The sequence below is a fragment of the Tenrec ecaudatus genome, chromosome 4 (assembly GCF_050624435.1).
Source record: "Tenrec ecaudatus isolate mTenEca1 chromosome 4, mTenEca1.hap1, whole genome shotgun sequence".
NCBI classification, from domain to species: domain Eukaryota; kingdom Metazoa; phylum Chordata; class Mammalia; order Afrosoricida; family Tenrecidae; genus Tenrec; species Tenrec ecaudatus.
The window spans coordinates 115854626-115872619 of record NC_134533.1 but is presented as its reverse complement, the minus strand read 5'-3'; the positions used below and the strand labels follow the sequence as shown (position 1 = coordinate 115872619).

The 17994-nt window shown below is 54.1% G+C and overlaps 2 protein-coding genes and 1 pseudogene across 2 annotated transcripts; 1 reads left to right on the top strand and 2 right to left on the bottom strand.

Moving 5' to 3' along the window:
- Positions 1–826: 826 nt before the first annotated feature.
- APOC3 (apolipoprotein C3) lies at positions 827–2452 on the bottom strand. The gene is made up of 3 exons (XM_075547827.1): positions 2398–2452; positions 2101–2230; positions 827–953 (listed from the first exon to the last, which is right to left on the bottom strand). Exons 1-3 carry the CDS (start codon positions 2450–2452, stop codon positions 827–829), a joined length of 312 nt encoding a protein of 103 aa, XP_075403942.1.
- Positions 2453–7870: 5418 nt separating this feature from the next.
- APOA4 (apolipoprotein A4) lies at positions 7871–10103 on the top strand. Its single transcript, XM_075548775.1, has 3 exons — positions 7871–7922; positions 8268–8394; positions 9117–10103. The coding sequence occupies exons 1-3, from the start codon at positions 7871–7873 to the stop codon at positions 10093–10095; spliced, it is 1158 nt and encodes a 385-aa protein (XP_075404890.1). The 3' UTR covers positions 10096–10103.
- A 6851-nt stretch (positions 10104–16954) lies between these two features.
- Positions 16955–17464, bottom strand: LOC142447062 (selenoprotein K-like; annotated as a pseudogene).
- Positions 17465–17994: the final 530 nt, after the last annotated feature.

Here is a 17994-nt window from a genome sequence, read left to right as displayed (position 1 = left end):
GGGACACATCAGTCTCTGTTGTGCCCTCTTGTTTCCCAGGATCCCTGCCCGCCACCACCACCAGGCCAATCCTGGACTCGAGGAGACAATGAGCTTAACCTAGGACCACAATGGCAGCCACTTACCATGTCCTATCACACGCCGACTCTGATGCCAAACGCCTCTGAGCACATTCTCACAACAAACCTGCTTCAGGGGACACGGAGGGGCCTACAGAGAAGATGCTGAGGCCGGTGTTTGCTGTGGAACCACCACTAAGCCTCACTGCGTCTTACTCCCACTCCAACCCCAGCCTGCTCCCCGCCCCTCAAGAGTGGCTGCTAGGGGCAGGTGGTCCAGATATCACAAATCACACACACAAGCGCATCTCTAATGTTGAAATCTTAATGCCCGACGCAGGGCCCGGAAAGCACGTACCTGAGCCAGGCTATGTAGCACTGGGCAACTTATCCCAGTATTTCCCAGACTGCTGTTCCACTTGCCTTGCCACACAAACCCGTCAGGGCAGGTAGGGGTGATTTCTACCTTACAGGTGAAGACACCTGGGCTCAGAGACCACCCAGCTACTAGAGTTGTGGAGGACGCAGGCCTGCCCAAGCTGACATCGCAGGGCCCACCACCCACACGCCAGCCTGATGCACACCCCTCCCCAAGCGTACGTGGTGCACTACTCAAGGCAGCTTCTTGTCCGGCTTTATTGGGACAAAGGTAAGGGCAGACCAGACCCAAGGCGGGGTGTCCCTTTCAAGCAGCCTCCGAGAGCTGTCCTGGAGGCTGGAGCACCCAAGGGAGCCAGTAGGACTGGTGGACTTGGGGTGATGAGGTCTCAGAAGGGATGGGATGGGTTGGGAGTTGGTTCGGCTTCGGAGGTGGAGTCCCAGAAGCCGGAGAACTTGTCCTTAAAAGTGCTCCAGTAGTTTTTCAGAGAGCTGAAGCCATCGCTCACCCAGTCCCTGGAGGGTAAGGCAATGAGAGGAAGCAACCGAGGTAGGTGTGAGAGGCAACCATGGGACCCCTACCACCTCCCCCTGCGTCTGGCAACACCCCTGAGATCTCTTACCAAAGGCGCTGGAAGTGGTTATGGGGCAGAAGCAGAGGGCCCTACTATGATTCTAACCCATGTGTTCCTCCAGGTCGGTTCACACCCTCGTGCCCCACGACCTGAGGCCAGCTGGGGTAGACTGTCATGCTGCGTGGCAATATCTGTGTGAGTGGCGACCCCTGGAGTTGTGCCTGCGGGGGCAGTGGGAGGCAGCCTCTCTTTAGGGGAAATCTCAGAATGACTACTTGCATAGCTGTGTGATCTGGGGCAGGACACGTAACCCTCCTGGGTCTCGAGGTCCTCATCTGCAAAATGGGGACACAGGTACCCATGCCACGGTCTGTTCTGAGGATCGTGGATGTTTGACCACGTGCTAGGGAGGTGACTGCCGAGTGGAGGTGGGGGCAGGCCTTTGGGAGGGGGCAGGGCGCATAAGCAGGCCCAGGAGTAGGGTGGGGGGCAAAGGGCAGACTTTGATCCGCACTGGCCCCAGGGCTGGCCAGTCACCGGCCAGTTGGCCTGACTCACAGTGCCTGGGCGCCAGAGCAGAGGCTTGCTCCGGAGGGTTGTGACCGGACGGTTTGTTGGGTGTAGGTGGCCAGGCCGTTCTCGCAAGGCAGGAAGGGGAACGTGTACTTAGCAACTGAGCATGGGAGCCATTGTCTCCCCCCAGGGACTCCCGAGGCGGAGAACAAGGCAGAGAAACACCCTCCTGGGCAGAAACTGTGCTGAGTGGGGCCTCCAGACGGGGGCCCTCTGGCCAGTCTCTCAGAAAGTGAAAGAGGACGCAAGGGCACCAACAGCCTGCGTTAGGAGGGGCAAGAGCGGGCCACACCGGGAAGGGGGCCAGAAGGAATGGAGCACCCCCACCTCAGTCATCTGTCCCCTCTGCTCCTGTCACCCTGTGAGTGGGACCCCATTCTGGAGCAGACGGCCTCCCCTGGGTGAGAGAGAGCGCAGGTCCGCCGTCAGGGCCCGTGCTCCTTGTCTGGGGCTGGTGTCTGCAGGGCAGGCAGGAGCTGGTCTGAGGCTGGGGGAGGGAGGGCCCGCGGGCTTACTTGGCCTGCTGGGCCACCGTAGAATCCTGCACGCTGGTCAGTGCGTTCTGGGCGGTCTTCTTGGCTTGGTCCACGTAGTCCTGCATGACTTCCAGGAGGGAGGCATCCTCGGGCTCGGGCTCAGCAGCCCCTGTATGAGGGTAGGGGCTGAACTGAGTGGACGGGGCCTTCCAGGCAAGTCCTCCACTCCTGCCGGCCATGCATCGGGGCCCTGGGGCTGTGAGCCACCCTCTGGGGGGCTTCTAGGCAGTTGACTGCTGCCACCCACCTCCAGCCCAGTCCCCACCAAGTGCTTACAGGCAGTGGCCAGGAGCGCCAGGAGGGCAGCGACGAGGATGACCCGGAGCTGCATGGCACCTCTGTCCCTGCAGAGAGGAGTCTTGTGAGGGGTGCCCCAGCCATCCCCTCAACCACTGTCACCACTGGGCCCCGGCCTGGAGAGGTGGCATCAACGCCACAGCAGGACTGGAGCTGGGTGGTCACAGGAGAGGGGCCTGCTCCCCTGCTAATGGGGGGAGGCAGGGGGCTCTCAGGGGGCTTCAGGAGAAGGATGGGAGTGGGATAGAGCAAAAAGCCCACCAGAGTGGGACTTGAGATGACACATCTGGGCTCTGTCACTAGCGTACTATGTGACTTTGGGTAGATTTCTGTCCCTCCTCGCCCCTTTTCATGTTCCTGAGACACAGGCTGAGGGGAAAGGGCAGAGTCAGGAGATAGCTCTGGGCCCTAGTTCCAGCTCAGCCACCACTCTGCTCTGTGTCGCCCCCTCCCCTGAACCCCCCCCCCCACTGTACATCAGGAGACCCTCATCAAGCACTTTTGCCTTTTGACTCTAGAAAATCCCCCTCCAGCCTTTGTTGCTGGGCTCGGCAGGGGCCTTCCTCCGCCCCTCCCCATCCTGATACCCTCTTCCTCCTTCTCTCCCCTTCCCTCCTCCTCCTCAGGAGCGTTTACCTGGATCTGCTGCTTCTTGGGATGAGCAGAGAAGGCAGACCAGAGGGTTTTTCCCTGTCTTATATTGTCCCCAGGGCGGTGGGCACAGAGAACCCAGTGAGCTGACCAAAGGTCGCCTGCTGACCAGTCCAGACCAAGGCCTGAGGTAGGGTGGCCAGTGGCAGCCAGGCCTGCTGGGAAGAATTGGGCAATCTAGGGAGATGTGGCTGCCCACACCACTCTTCTGCTACCCCTGCAGCCAGATGGACCCAGGAATTCAGGGTTATTGGATCCGGGACACCTAGTAGCAGCACTCCTGGGGAAAGGCTGGCATGATTGGAGAGGGACTCAGGGAGTGAACTGGGGGCCTCTGAGTCCATGGCAGTGCTTCACACTTGAATTTTCAGGTCCGTCCATTCTCCCCCACCTCAATCCCTCTCCATCACCAAGCTCTGAAGACAGCCTGGATGGGAGGGAATGGCGTGGAGGAGGGGCTTCTTCAGACTCAGGAGCAACCGTCCCCTTCTCGACAGGTCTGGGTGGGTGAGCAGGGGGGTGCAGAGAGTGAGGTCATGTGTGAGGAAGGGTTGGCCCTTCCCTCTCATAGCCCTTCCCTGACCTTTGGTCCCCAGGACTGCTTACCCAGGAGCCTCCCCCAGCTCGACCTGAGAGCAGGTGTTGGTAAGAGAAGGGCAAAAGCCATTCTGAGTCAAGGCCTTTGTGTCCCCCTCCCCTCCTCCTCACCTTGCCCTCTGGACCCACTGATAAACATCCGAGAGCAGGACGGGAGCTCATGGCTGGGGCCTGGCTCCCAGCTCCCAGTGTCCCTCAACCTCTGGCCTCAGGCTTTTAGCTCAGACAGTGGCCCTCATACCTCCCTGGCCAGGTGGCAGCTGGAGGAGCAGAGGCTGTGGCACAGCTGGTCTGGTGGACCGAGCATGGCAGAGGATTAGTAGCTCCAGCCCGCTGTCCAGGCAAGGCTCTCTTCCTGTGGGGTGAGGTCTCCTGGTCCACACTGCCAGCTGTAACCCCGTGGCAGTTTCAAGGGCGTTGTTCTGTGCATGCTGGGACTTCAGAGTCACGGGTCCAAGGCTTTAATGATGCCTTCGGCTCTTAGTTACCTAAGCCTGGACTGGTGATCTAACATGCCAGAGCCTCCGTTTTCTCCTGTGTCACTCGGGCGAGGACACCAGTCTCACGGAGCTGTGGGGGGCAGCAAAGGGAGTCGTGTTCCAACTCGGGAAATCTCGCTCCTCCTCCCAAAGACCTTGCCTTTCCCCACACAGGGTGGTCTGAACGCACAACGAGCCCCCAGGCCAGAAGCAGGGCTCTAGACAGGTGGCCTTTTCTCCAGGTGAAGTGACCGACTGCAGTCTAAGGTCCTGTGCCGGCACACCCTCAAGAATCTGTGCTCCATGGCTGAGACTTGGAATCCTTCCATCAGAGATTCACTCCTTCGGCTTAGGCCTTTGCTTTCTGTTAAAGTGGGCAGGGTCTGGCGCAGCACATTACTAGCTCCGTTTTGTAAGTCCTGGGACTTGCAGGTGAACAGAGTTTTCCAACAGCAGACAGTCAGAATGCAGACTTCAAGTTTTTGAACTGCTACCAACGAATCTTAGCGATGGGACTCCCACAGACGTCCCAGCCAGTCAGACTTCCTAGTGAATCTGTTTTACATCTCTTCTGAGAGTGGACTTTGATCACGGGATGGAAAGAAAACACAGGCTCTGGAAGTAGTGGAGGAGGGTTGGAGGTGGGGGTTGGGGGTGGGTGGGAGGTGGCCAAGAAGGGGGCTTTGCCAGCTGGAACCCAAAATGGCCCCCTGGGGTTGGGCTGGCTTTTGCTTTGCTCGCCTCCAGGCGAGGCTTAGTAAGTGAGCTTGTCTGAGTCATGCTCCTGATGCCAACCTGGCTCCCCTTAGCCCCTGGCTCGGGCCTGCAAGCCGAAGGCCCTGACTTACCCACAGCTTTAATGCCAGACCTTCCTTCTGGTTTCTCACCCACACCCATTCCCTCCCTTACAGCAGGAGTGTCCTCTTAACCAGCGGAAGGAGGACCCTTCCGAGGTGAGAATGTGTCTCATTGTGACCTGTCCTGTTCCCTGTGGACACTGGCCGCTGGGATGATCCCCAGGGTAACTTCGAGGTTGAATCAACCCCCCACCCCCACCATGAGGTCTGTCTGATGATGTGCAAACAAGAAAACTGAGACTCAGAGAAGGGGCAGTGACAGGCCCAGGATCATGGGGGCCCTTTGTGTCTATTGACCGTGGACACCCCTGGTCCCTGAGGCCAGGTCCTGCAGGAAGTACAGGGGCCTCACGGGAGAGTGCCTCATTCTCTTTCCTCCCCCAACAAAAGCCCACTGACAGACCAATACCAAACACACCGATCAGAGACTGCTGGAAATAACCGAGGGGGCAGGGGGCACGCCCTCCCAGGGCGGTGCACCTGAGCGTGCACATAGGTCCTCTGCCGCCCCTCACCCCTGAGTCCACCAGCAGAGAAAACTTTGGCACACTTGTGTGAACCTGTGCACATCCTGGCAGACACCCCAGGCAGACTCCAGTCAGCGCAGACACTCCCAGGTGAGGAGTCAGGGCACCTTGAACCTGCCACATACTGCACCTCCTGCTGCTCAGACTCCAAGTCCAAGAGGTCAAACTGTAGCTCAGGTGTTTTTTGTGACTCATCCCCTCCCCGTCTCTGGCCCAGCAGGGAGGGCTGTGGGGGCGGGGGTTGTCTGGGCACGGGCACTGTGCACCCCTGTGAAGGCTGAGCCAGGAGCTAGAGGTTCCACAAGGAGAGAAACATTTCCAAAGTGAAACATGTCTGACATCGCACTTACTATGAGCCCGAGGAGCCCTGGTGGTGTAGTGGTTATGCATTGGGCTGCTAACCTCAAGGTCAGCACTTAGAAACCACCAGCTGCTCTGTGAGAGAAAGATGAGGATTTCTATTCCTCTAGAGCAGTGGTTCCCAACCTTCCTAATGGTGTGACCCTTTAATACAGTTCCTCATATTGTGGTGACCCCCCCCCAATCATAAAATTATTTTTGTTGCTACTTCATAACTAATTTTGCTACTGGTATGAATCGGTGATACCTGTGAAAAGGTCGCGACCCACAGGTGGAGAACCACTGCTCTAAAGGGTTCCAGTCTTGGAAACTCACAGGGGCAGTTCTACCCTGTCCTATAGGGTCACTATGAGTCAGCATCGACTCAGTGGCAGTGAGAGTTTTAAGTACTATGAGTCCTGGTGGGGCTGTCTGGTAAGCGTTGGACTAGTAACTGCAAGGTCGGTGGTTCAAATGCACCAGCTGCTTCTCAGGAGAAAGATGAGGCAATCTGTTTTGCATACAGATTGTCAGCCTGGGAAATCCTGTGTAGGTCCCTGGCAGTGGACTGGGTTGGGCCTGGTTGTACATCCCTCCCCAGCATCACACAGATGATCCCACGGAGCCTTCATCAAGGTGTTCCCACCCTGACGTGAGACCTGTGGTCGCTCTTTGCCTGATCCGAACAGAGATGCACCCCAGGAAGTGACATTCCAGAGGCCAAACTCCTACCAGCTGCAGGTGGAGATGGAGAGGACCAGGCGCAGTGTGTGTCCCACCTGCCGGGGCCCCTGCACAGGGGTACCAGCACCAGGAGGCCTTTTTGTTGCTGTTCAATCCCATGAGTCACCAGGAAACGTAGAAACGGCAACCTCGGGCTAGCAAAATTTTACAACTGGCTGGGAGCCCGCCTACACGTGGGTCGATGTGTGCACAGAGAGGAGCCAGCAGTGCAAGGGGGCACTCAGGCTTTCCTGGGTCCCTGATGGCACTGGTGATGGTGTGTGTGACTTCATTTGGAGATAAGACTAGATGTCGAGCTGGAAGACATCATCACGCTGACCCCCTCGCCCCAGGGACAGGACCCTGGAGTGCTTCAGGCCCTCTCCCTCTGCCCACCTGGCTCCTCCTGCCCAGGATGCGTGTCTGGCTGCCAGCTCAGGGTGACGGGACGTAGGGTTACTATGAGTCAGCCTCGACTGGATGGCAGTGAGGTGCTTGTTTGTTTTTAATATCTCATTCAATAGATCTAACAATCTCACTGAGCGTGCCCAATAAGCACCCCTCCTCCCTCATATTGTTTTTCAGAAGAGGCATTGAGACCTATAGGATTGAGTGACTAGACCCACAGCTTGGCAGTGAGGGAGGGGCATGGGGCATACTTACACCCCACCCACCTACCTGAAGGCTCTCAAGGGCCCCCTCGTGTGACCAGAGACCTAGACCGTGACTCTCCACACTTCTGCAGCCCTGGGTGGTCCCAGTGCCGGGGGTGGAGCTCTGAAGATGGAGTCAGGGTTGGTGGCCAGTGTGGGGTGGGGGCTCTGCTACTGGGCAGCAGAAGAGACATGGACTTTGTTCTCTGAGCCTGGCACAGGTTTAGGGCTGCCAGCAGGGTCCTGGTCCAGGAGTTTCCCTGGGTCTTGCTTCTTCAGTAGCTCTTGCCTCTCCCCTTCTATACTGGGTGGGGCTCAAGCCCAGAACAGCTTCTCCTGACAGCCTCCTGAGCCCCGGTCGGCTGTCTGCTTCCACGTCATCCTCAGATCGCTAAAGTCCAAGAGGTCTCCTGGGAATATGTCACCTTCCAGCGTGGAGTTGCCCTGGGGCGGGGGCGGGGCAGGCTGCAGCCTAGTGGGGTTTAAATGTCTGGCCGACTCTGAGCTTCGGTCAGTTGGAGCAGCAGCCCAGGCGAGCTACCTGGGAACCTCTCCTGCAGCTGCGTTGGATCTCAGGAGAGACCCAGCGGACACAGGGACACTCAAGCCCAGAGAAGAGCCCCAGGATGTTTCTGAAGCCTATGGTCCTGGCCCTGGTGGCCCTGGTGGCTGTCACCAGTGAGTAGCAGCTGTCCTTGGGTGGAGAGGAGCTAGCTGTTGCATCAAGTTGAAGAGGGTGGAGAGCCGGGGACCAAGGGCAGAGGGTGGGGAGCCCCAGCTGGAAACCGGGGGGTGGGGGTGGGTGCTGCCTCATGGCCCAGTGGCTCCCCTGAGAGCTGAGCCATCCCCAGGAGCAGGGAACCCGTTTCACCTGCCGCTGTGGCTTCCAACGAGCAAAGGGCACAGAAGGGAGTGGTGAGCCGCACCCCCATCCCACCCCCCCACCGCCATTCAATGTGCAGCTCCGGGTGTGTGTCTCCAGGAGCGGGGCCTCAGGAACTGTGTGTTCTCTTCCCTGCGCAGGCACCGAGGCAGAGGTCAGCCCCGACCAGGTGGCCAAAGTGGTGTGGGACTACTTCAGCCAGCTGAGCAGCAATGCCAAGGAGGCTGTGGAACAGCTCCAGAAGTCTGAGCTTACACAGCAGATCAAGTAAGATGGACAGACTGTCTAGAAGCTATGCCATGCATTTTCGAGGGAGGAGACCTGAGTGGGAAAACCTACTCCCAACCCCTAATCAGAGACCCTGGGGTCTCTAAGCCAAGGATCTTCATTTGGAAACAGGGAGGTGGGGCTGAACGATTGAATAGTGGGACACAGGGTCCCGTCCTAACCTTGAGGACACAGAAAGGGTGGAAGGGGGATGCCACGTGATCTGGGCTCCAATTCACACCAGAAGGACGGCAGGATCTGGGGGAAGGGTACTGGGGGTTCTTGGGGAGCCTCTGCGTGTGGGAACATGCAAGGAGATCAGTACCTTGTCTCCCTGGCCCCCCTGGGAGGCACCCAGATGGCACCACATAGCACTCTCCTACAGGATGTGAGCCTGCGTCGCAGCCTGCCTGAGCTGGGAAAGACCTCCGTCCCACCCCTGTGCATCACAGCAGGGCAAGGGAACGGTGCCGCTCCAGGTCACCTGACCCTCGACTCTGGGGGAGATCCAGGGAGACAATTCTAGTGAACGATCCTAGGTTTTCTTATCTGTCTCTCACGTCGTGACTTCTTACCACCCCTCCCTCTCCGCCCAGCAAGGGCCCCAGGAGAAAGGTGTCCATGGCAGGTTCGCCCTGGGTGGGTGGTGGATAAGGGGGCTAGGTCCTTTCATGAGAGGCCAAGTGTAACAGGGTCCCCCTCGTTGTACCCATTCCCGGCAGCACCCTCTTCCAGGACAGACTTGGGGACATGAACAACTATGCCACTGACCTGCAAAAGAAGCTCGTGCCCTTCGCCACGGAGCTGCATGAGCGCCTGACCCAGGACTCGGAGAAGCTGAAAGAAGAGATTCGGAAGGAGTTGGAGGAGCTGCGGGCCAGGCTGCTGCCCCACGCCAATGAAGTGAGCCAGAAGATCGGCGACAACGTGAGGGAGCTACAGCAGCGCCTGGAGCCCTACGGTGAGCGGCTGCGCACCCAGGTCACCACGCAGACCGAGCACCTGAGGAGCCAGCTGGTCCCCTTGGCCCGGCGCATGGAGACAGTGCTGCAGGAAAACATGGGCAACCTGCAGGCCTCCCTGACCCCCTTTGCGGACGAGCTCAAGACCAAGATCGACCAGAACGTGGAAGACCTCAAGGAGCGCCTCTCCCCCTACTCGAAGGAGATCAAGGCCAAAATCGACCAGAACATGGAGGAGCTCCGCCACAGCCTGGCCCCCTACGCCCAGGGCGTCCAGGAAAAGCTCAACCACCAGCTGGAGGGCCTCGCCTTCCAGATGAAGAAGAATGCGGAGGAGCTCAAGACCAAGATCGACGCCCAGGCCGAGGAGCTGCGCCACAGGCTGGGGCCCATGGCCGAGGAAGTACGTGGCAAGCTTCAGGGCAACACGGAGGAGCTGCAGAAGTCGCTGGCCGAGCTGAGCCGCCAGCTGGACCAGCAGGTGGACGAGTTCCGACGCACAGTGGGGCCCTACGGCGAGACCTTCAACAAAGCCCTGGTGCAGCAGATGGAGGAGCTCAGGCAGAAGTTGGGCCCTTACGCCGGAGACATGGAAGGCCACTTGACCTTCCTGGAGAAGGACCTGAGGGACAAGGTCAACTCCTTCTTCAGCACCCTCCAGGAAGAAAAAAAACAGGAGGAGCAGGCTGCTCTCCCCGTCCCGGGGCTGGAGCAGGCTCCTGCCCCGCTAGAGAGCTGAGCCGCCCCTGGGACCCCCTCTCCTGGGCACCTCCCACCTGCCCAGCCAGGCCCCTCTTCTGTCTGTCTGTCCCAAAGCAGACCTGGTATGTGCTGGAGGACACCTGTCCAGTGGGATGTGATGGTACCTCAATAAAGCTGTGCTGAAAAACTAGCCCAGTCTGGTGGCAGTGGGACTCCTTGTTGCTGGGCCTGGGCTGGACGTCGAAACTTGACCCTTGGCAACCCTTAGCAGGGAGCGGGCAGATGGCACCTTGGTGATCACCGAGGACCAGGGAGGTGACTGCAGCAGGATGAGGACAGGGTGTGCTGGGCAACACTGTGTGATGTGTACTCTAAAGGGACTGTGGAAGAAGGTGTCCAAAGACTAAACACACAACCGGGAGGCCGGGGGGTGGGGGGGATACAAACAGTGGAGGTGCTAACCAAAATGGTGGCAATTTGAGTCGCCCTGAGGTGCCTTAGAAGAAAGGCCTGGAGATCACTGACAAGCCGCTGGAGCCCAGTCCTATTCTGACACCCAGGCCCTTTGGAATATCCCAGGGGAAGCCCCTGGCTAGTGTTCCGGGCCTTTCTCCTCTCCTCCCTTCCAAGGGGCTCACTGAGCATCGCTGTTCTGTTCTGAGCCCTGGAGCCAGCGTGGGTGCCCTGCCTGGTGAGAAGGCAATGTTGGACCCAGGCCTTCCTGGATTTTACATTTCATTTCCACTGACTACCAGCCCATGATCTGGGACCCATCCTTAGCCTCCTTTAGACAGTAGTCATAGCAACAGTCCTCGTGGGTTGGGAGGGTTGAGGGGCAATAGGTGCCCTGCACTTAGCACAGGATCGGACACGCAGGGCGGGTGAGGCCGGTATCATACAACAGATGCCCAATCGATGTGACCCCCCCCACACACACACAACCTCCTTATATTAGGAACCCTACCCCCAACTCCCAGTCACGTGCTATTGCATGAGGCTCATCAGAGGCAGCCAAAGGCAGACCCCTGGATCTCCCCAACCTGACACCTTCTCACTCCCAAATCCCAGGTCTGCAAGGCTACTGTTTCCTACTCCATATCTGATCCACTGATGGGCAGCACCCTACCTAGGAAGCACTGCGACAAGCCCAGCACGCACTGTGAAGCTTCCTGGTTGGCTTTAGGAGGGGCAAAAGGAAGGAGGCACTAAATGGAAAATGGGGGAAGAGCCTGAACAGGTTTCTAAAGGGTTCTTCGATCTCATCTGAGGACCGCCCGGTTGAGGACTGCCTCTAGGACCCCGGAGAGCCTCCATCTTTCCCAGAGCATGGGACCTGGTAGGACTCTGGGCTTGGGTCACCAAGGCTTTCCTGGGGGTCCTGCCGGAGTCCCAGGCGCTCCCGGTGAAGAATGCCCCTTTCCTGTACAAGATGCCTCGCCTGGCCTCCAGTGTCCTGAATGGCCACCTGGGAGTGGCTTCTCTTTTGGCTGCCCAGCGCCTGAACGTCCTTTGCTCTCTTAGGAATTTCTCACGTCTGAGTCTTGATGTGAGTCAGAAGCTGCCTCCTATAACCGATGCCGGCCTCTTGTCTTCCAGCCTCCTTTCCCTCTAGGACGTGACATGGCCAATCCACACACAGGTGCCCGGCTCTGAATCGGGAGCCCGCCGAAATAAACAGCACAGTGGGCAATCCTCCCTGGGGTGGGCAGGAGCACCCCGGCTGCTGGTGCCTGGAGTGGGACCAGTGTCCAGGGGAGGGGGGGGCAGTGGCAGCAGGGTGTCCTCACCAGTCTGCTTTGGTGTCATGGTTCTCGCGCATTCTCTCCTATTTTCCAAACCAGTGACTCCAGCTTTCCAGGAAACTTCCAGAATGCCCTAAGAACATCAATTCCTTAAATTCATTTCCTGCTTATATTATCCAGAGTAGGTTTCTGTAACCTGCCAGCAGTTAAGAACCTGCCTTCTCTGTTGTGGAGGCTTGTATTGCTTTGTGCCTCGGAGGAAGCCCTGTCTCATCCCTGAGCTGTTCCAGGTGGTCCTAGGCTTGTCTGAGGCACTGGTCTGCATTAGGGCTGGTTCTAAGGGAGCCCTGGTGGCCTAGTGGGTTACAACTCGGGCTGCTAACCATAAAGTCAGCTGTTCGAACTTACCAGTCACTCCATGGGAGAAAGATGAGGCTTTCTGTTTCCATAAAGATTTCAAGGCAGCACAAGGAAGGCATGAATCAGCCAGAGTGCAGGATAGCACCGATGAAACACACATTTTTCTCGTTATTTAATGCTCCCTCCATCCCACCCCCCCACTATCATGACCTCAGTTCCACCTTACAAACCCGGTTAGACCAGAACATGTACGCTGGTACTGACAAGAGCTCTGGACACATGGAATCCAGGACAGATACCACCCCCACCAGGAACAGTGATGGAAGTAGCAATGCCATGAGGGTAGAGGGAAAGTGAGGGAAGAAAGGGGGAGCTGATTGCAAGGATCGATGTACACCCCCCTTCCAGGGGGACGGACAACAGCAACGTGAGGAAAGGGAGACAGTGGACGGTGTTAGATATAAAAACAATAATAATTTATATTCTTTCAAGGATTCGTGAGGGGGGCAAAGAGGAGCTGATAGCTGACAGCAAGGGCTCAAGTAGAAAGAAAATGTGTTGAAAATAATGATGACAACATATGTTCACATGTGCTTGATAAAATTGATGTATCGATTGTTATAAGAGCCATAAGAGGTCCCAATAAAGTGATTTATTAAAGAAAGATTTCAAGGTGGGAACTGCCTTGAAAACCCACAGGGACAGTTCTTCCCTGACCTACGGGGTCTGTGTGAGTCAGAATTGATCTAGTTTAGTCCTAAGTCAGTATGTGGGCTTAGTATGTCAGTGGCCCCTGGGTTCCTCAGGATCTTGTTTCAAGCCAAAGGAATTCCTGAGCAGCTAAGTTCACTGGACGGTTAGGGGAGTCAGAAAATGGCCACACATTTGTTTCTCAGTATGAATAAGCAGCTTAGAGTCTCTGACAACTGGTCTCAGATGTCTCATCAGGTCCCGTGTTCAAGAGATACTCTAATTTGGTTTAAGGATTCTGTTTATTTAGGAAAACTTGTCCAAGACATTTTGTTGGCAGGGTTCTGGCAGAGAGGTAATCGGGGACCACTGAGGCCGGTGAGATGGTTAAGTCCAGGCTATTGTGGGCTACACAGTCCTAGTAAGAAACGCGACCATATGACCCAGTAATTCCACTGCTATGTCTGTACTCCAAAGACTTAACAGCAGTCGCTCACACAGAAACCCGCACACTGATGTTCACAAGAGCCAAAAAAGGTGGAACCTACCCCAGAGTCCACCAACCGAAAATCACCCCGTGGAACATCTGAGGGTGAGCCAAATTGTATTGCTACCAGGGTTCCAATTCATACACGGAGGGGGCTGTTCCAAATATGGTTTGGGATCTGTGCACGGCCGCAGACATGTCTCAGTCACACACTTACTTTAGAAAGAGCACCTTCAAAACAAAGGGGGGGGGGGCGCTTTCTGTGCCACCAGAAAAAAAACATTTTATTTTATTTTTTTTTTTTAAAGAAACATTTTGAGGTCAGGGCTCATCTAAAATTTAAACCAAACTCAAGTGGACATTTTCCTAAATCGATGCAGCTTTGCAACAGGTTGATCCCACATAGATTAGAAAACCAGCCCCACCAAAGGAAGGAACGGGGCGCGGTGCTGGAAACGAGTGGAAGAAAGGCAGACAGCCCTGCCGTCGGCGTGCTCTCAGAGTGGGGCTCTCAGGTGGGTCAGCATGTTCAACCGCACGCGAAGAGCTGAGCTTCCATCAGCTTGCCCTGCGATGGATGCCAGAAGGTTCGTGAAAAGATCAGCTAGCTCAGATAGCTGGGTTTTCATCGGTCTGAAGCAAGATCGAAGCTAATCAATACTGTTTTGTGTAACGAATCACGCCTGGGGATGGGGCTTGGATTTCCCAGCACCATCCAGAATGGTTGTTAGATGCCAAGTCAGTCCCAACTCATAGATACCCTATCTATAAGCAAACAAAGCATTGCCCAGTCCCAAGCAAGCCTCCGAATAGTTCTTATGTTTGAGCCACTGTATCAATTCTTCTTTTCCAGAAACTTCCCCCCTTTTTTACTGCCCCTCCACACTAGCAAGCATGATGCCCTTTCCCAGGGACTGGCCTCTCCTAATCACATGTCCAAAAGATGGGAGACAAACTCTAGCCATCCTTGCCTCTAAGGAGCATCTGGCTGGATTTCTTCCAAGACAGATTTATTTGTTCTTCTGGCTGCCCGTGGCGCTTTCACTATTTTTCGCCAGCACCACCACAATTCAAAGGCATCATTTCTTCTTTGGACTTCCTTTGTCCATGTCCAACTTTGACATCCATATGAGCCCATTGAAATACCATGGCTTGGGTCAGGTACATTGTAGTCCTCAAAGGAACATCTTTGCTCTTAGACACTTTATTTATTTATTCTATAATACTTTTATTGACCTATCTTACACAATCCAATTCTCACATACAATTCTCAATTCTGTTGTTCAGTCCCCACGAGAGGAGTTATACAATCATCAATGCTATCAGCTCCCCATATCCCTTACCAACCTCCTCTTCCTGTACCTTCAGGGGACCATTACTCCTGTTACTGTTTCCGAAGGGTTACCTATCTTCACTTTCATGAACTGAACAATCTTGCATCTACAAATGAGCATACACGAATCTAACATGATTAATGAGGTACAACAAATAAATCCCTTAATAGTAAGGTGAGGAAATATTGAGTAATTAGAGGATATTTATATGGTTCATCAGTGTCATACTGCACCCTGGATTCATCATTTGTTGCATGTGGCCCTTCTGAGAGGGACTGTCCAATTACTTTGCAGATGAGTTTTGGGTCTCTATCACATCCATACCCCTTCACATCAAGTTGGTTGCTGAGCATCTGATACTTCTTCCTGCCGACACCTCATGATCACACAGGCTGGTGTACTTCTTCCATGTGGACTTTGTTGCTTCCATGCTAGATGGCCACTTGTTTAATTACAAGTCTTTAAGACTTCAGATGCTGGTTGGGCACCACCAGCTTTCTTCACCATATTTACTTATGCACCATTCTGTCTTCAGCGGTCGAGTCAGGAAGGTGAGTGTCACACAGTGCCTCGTTATTAGAACAAACCGTTCCTGTACTGAGGCAAGATGGAGGTGCTCTTCCACACTAAAGGGATCTTGTACCGATTTACCAGATACAACAGAATCCTTTGATCTCTTGGCTGTTTGCTTCTGTAAGTATTGATTGTGGATACAAGCAAGACAGAATCTTGAACAACTTAATTTCCCCCTTCCCTTCATTTATCATGATTTTACCTAATGACCCAGTTATGAAAATTTTTCTTTACATTGAGTTGTAGTCCACACTGAAGGCTGCAATCCTGATCTTCATCAAGTGCTTCAACCCTTCCTCACTTTGAGCAAGCACGGGTGTGTTGTCTATCTAGAGATCAAGTTCAATCAAAACAGTGGCTTCCAAGGGACCTTCTGGGCCACTTAAATGCAAGGCAGAGAAGTCACTAAGAAAGCTGTGGCAATTGAAAACATTGTATTGGCATATAATTCACATTTCGTACCATTTAACCATTGGATCATATTAGACTATCTGGACAACAATCACCACAATCAATTTCAGACCATTTTTTCTCATACACATTGTTGTTATCTCCCCATTTCACCCATCCTCATCTGACATGCTCTTATTCAATTTCTATAGATCTATCTATCCTGGATTACATATAAAGAAAATCATTCAAAACACAGACAGGAAGCAAACAAAAATAAACAAAAGCCCTAACAAAAAGGACTAGAAAAACATAGAAAAATCTCAATCATTGGACTGAAGGCTGGTGTCCTTGAATGAGAGAAGGAGCAGAGAGTGGCCGCCCCAGGACTGTGGAAGTCGTGGTTGTGGGACCTTAGGGGGAACCCACAGCTCGGTGGGTGTCTGGTGGAAGGGGACCCAAGACCACCACATGTGTAGTGCAGTGCCCACCCTGCAGTGACTCCACAGGCTGGAATCCATTGAACAGGGGTCTACACACCTGGGGGAATTGGCCCAGGAAGACTCCATTGGAATCAACCCTCATACTTAGGGTCAACGGAGTCCAATCGAATGAGAGATTGAACTGCGTATGACACAAACCCGTGGATTTCGGGTCAAGGTGGATCTGCACTCGCATAGACTCCTCATAGCGATGGTGTCTGAAGTGCTGGGTCCTTGAGAAAATTGATGATGTTAACAGTGCAATAGACATATACCCCAGGGCGGTGATTGACAATGCTGTACTTCTTTGTCTATACGGGGTTTTGCTTTCCTGCTTGTAGCTTGATTTTTCTGTGATTTACTTATCTTTTCTTGTTGGGTGGTCATGTTCCGCTTGTTTGATTGCTGATTGGCTTATGGCTGCTATTGATGCAGTTGATATTATAGATTGTGATTTTGTCCTATTACGAAGGCCAGAGTAAGACCCACGGTCAAGCAGTTAGAGTTATGGAAAGCCCCACGGACAAACAGAGTCTGGGCTCCTACTTAACTCTACCCCCAATTCGAGAACACTTCATTCTGATAACATGGCCCGGATTGATACTCCCCTCATGAAGAGATCACTGAAGGAGGGTAAGGGGGCTACAGTAATGTGTGGTGAAGAAAGCAGATGGTGCCCGGCTGTCAGTCAGAATAGTGTCTGGGATCTTTTTTTTTTTTTTTTTAACAATTTATTAGGGGCTCATACAACTCTTATCACAGTCCATACGTATACATACGTCAATTGTATAAAGCACATCTGTACAGTCTTTGCCCTAATCATTTTTTTTTTTGATGAGACCACAATGTGCATTTATAGAACTGCATGTCAGCCACGCCAGATCCCTGCAGAGGGAATTCCCAGCACGACCTCATTCGTCTGTGGGGGACACAGAGCAATCCTTGTGGGAACATATACATTCATCTGCTTGTCCACTCTATGTGGGCAGCCTTCCACTTCTTGATGGTTTCCTTCTGCTGTGAATGCATATGTCCAGTTGTCTGCTGCTTAGAGCAGACGTTTACCTTCCTCATCCTCCAGCCATTGGAGGAGGGCTGGGGCCATGCAGATGATTAATGCGACCCATTCTTCGGGGAGGGTTTCCAGGCGGCCCTCTTCCATCATCATATCTAGAATCAGATGAACTTCTATAGCCTCGTTTCTTCACATCTTGCTGAAACAGAGTTTTGAAAAACAGAATCACAAACTCTGCAATTCCCCAGAAGAAATCTGTTAACAAAGATAATCTCCATGGAGACTGACTCCGGCTATCCAACACTTGTCCGTTCGAGATGTAAACCATCTTGGCTCCTCTGCCCTAATCATTTTTTCTCCTCTTTTATTTTTTTACATTTTATTAGGGACTCATACAACTCTTATCACAATCCATACATATACATACATCAATTGTATAAAGCACATCCATACATTCCCTGCCCCAATCATTCTCAAAGCATTTGCTCTCCACTTAAGCCCTTTGCATCAGGTCCTCTTTTTTTCCCCTCCCTCCCCTTTCCCCCCTCCCTCATGTGCCCGTGATAATTTATAGATTGTTATTTTGTCATATCTTGCCCTATCCGGAGTCTCCCTTCCCCCCCTTCTCTGCTGTCCCTCTCCCAGGGAAGAGGTCACATGTGGATCCTTGTAATCAGTTCCCCCTTTCCAACCCACTCATCCTCCACTCTCCCAGCATCGCCCCTCACACCCTTGGTCCTGAAGGTATCATCCACCCTGGATTCCCTGTGCCTCCAGCTCCCATTTGCACCAGTGTACAACCTCTGCCTTATCCAGCCCTGCAAGGTAGAATTCGGATCATGGTAGTTGGGGGGAGGAAGCAT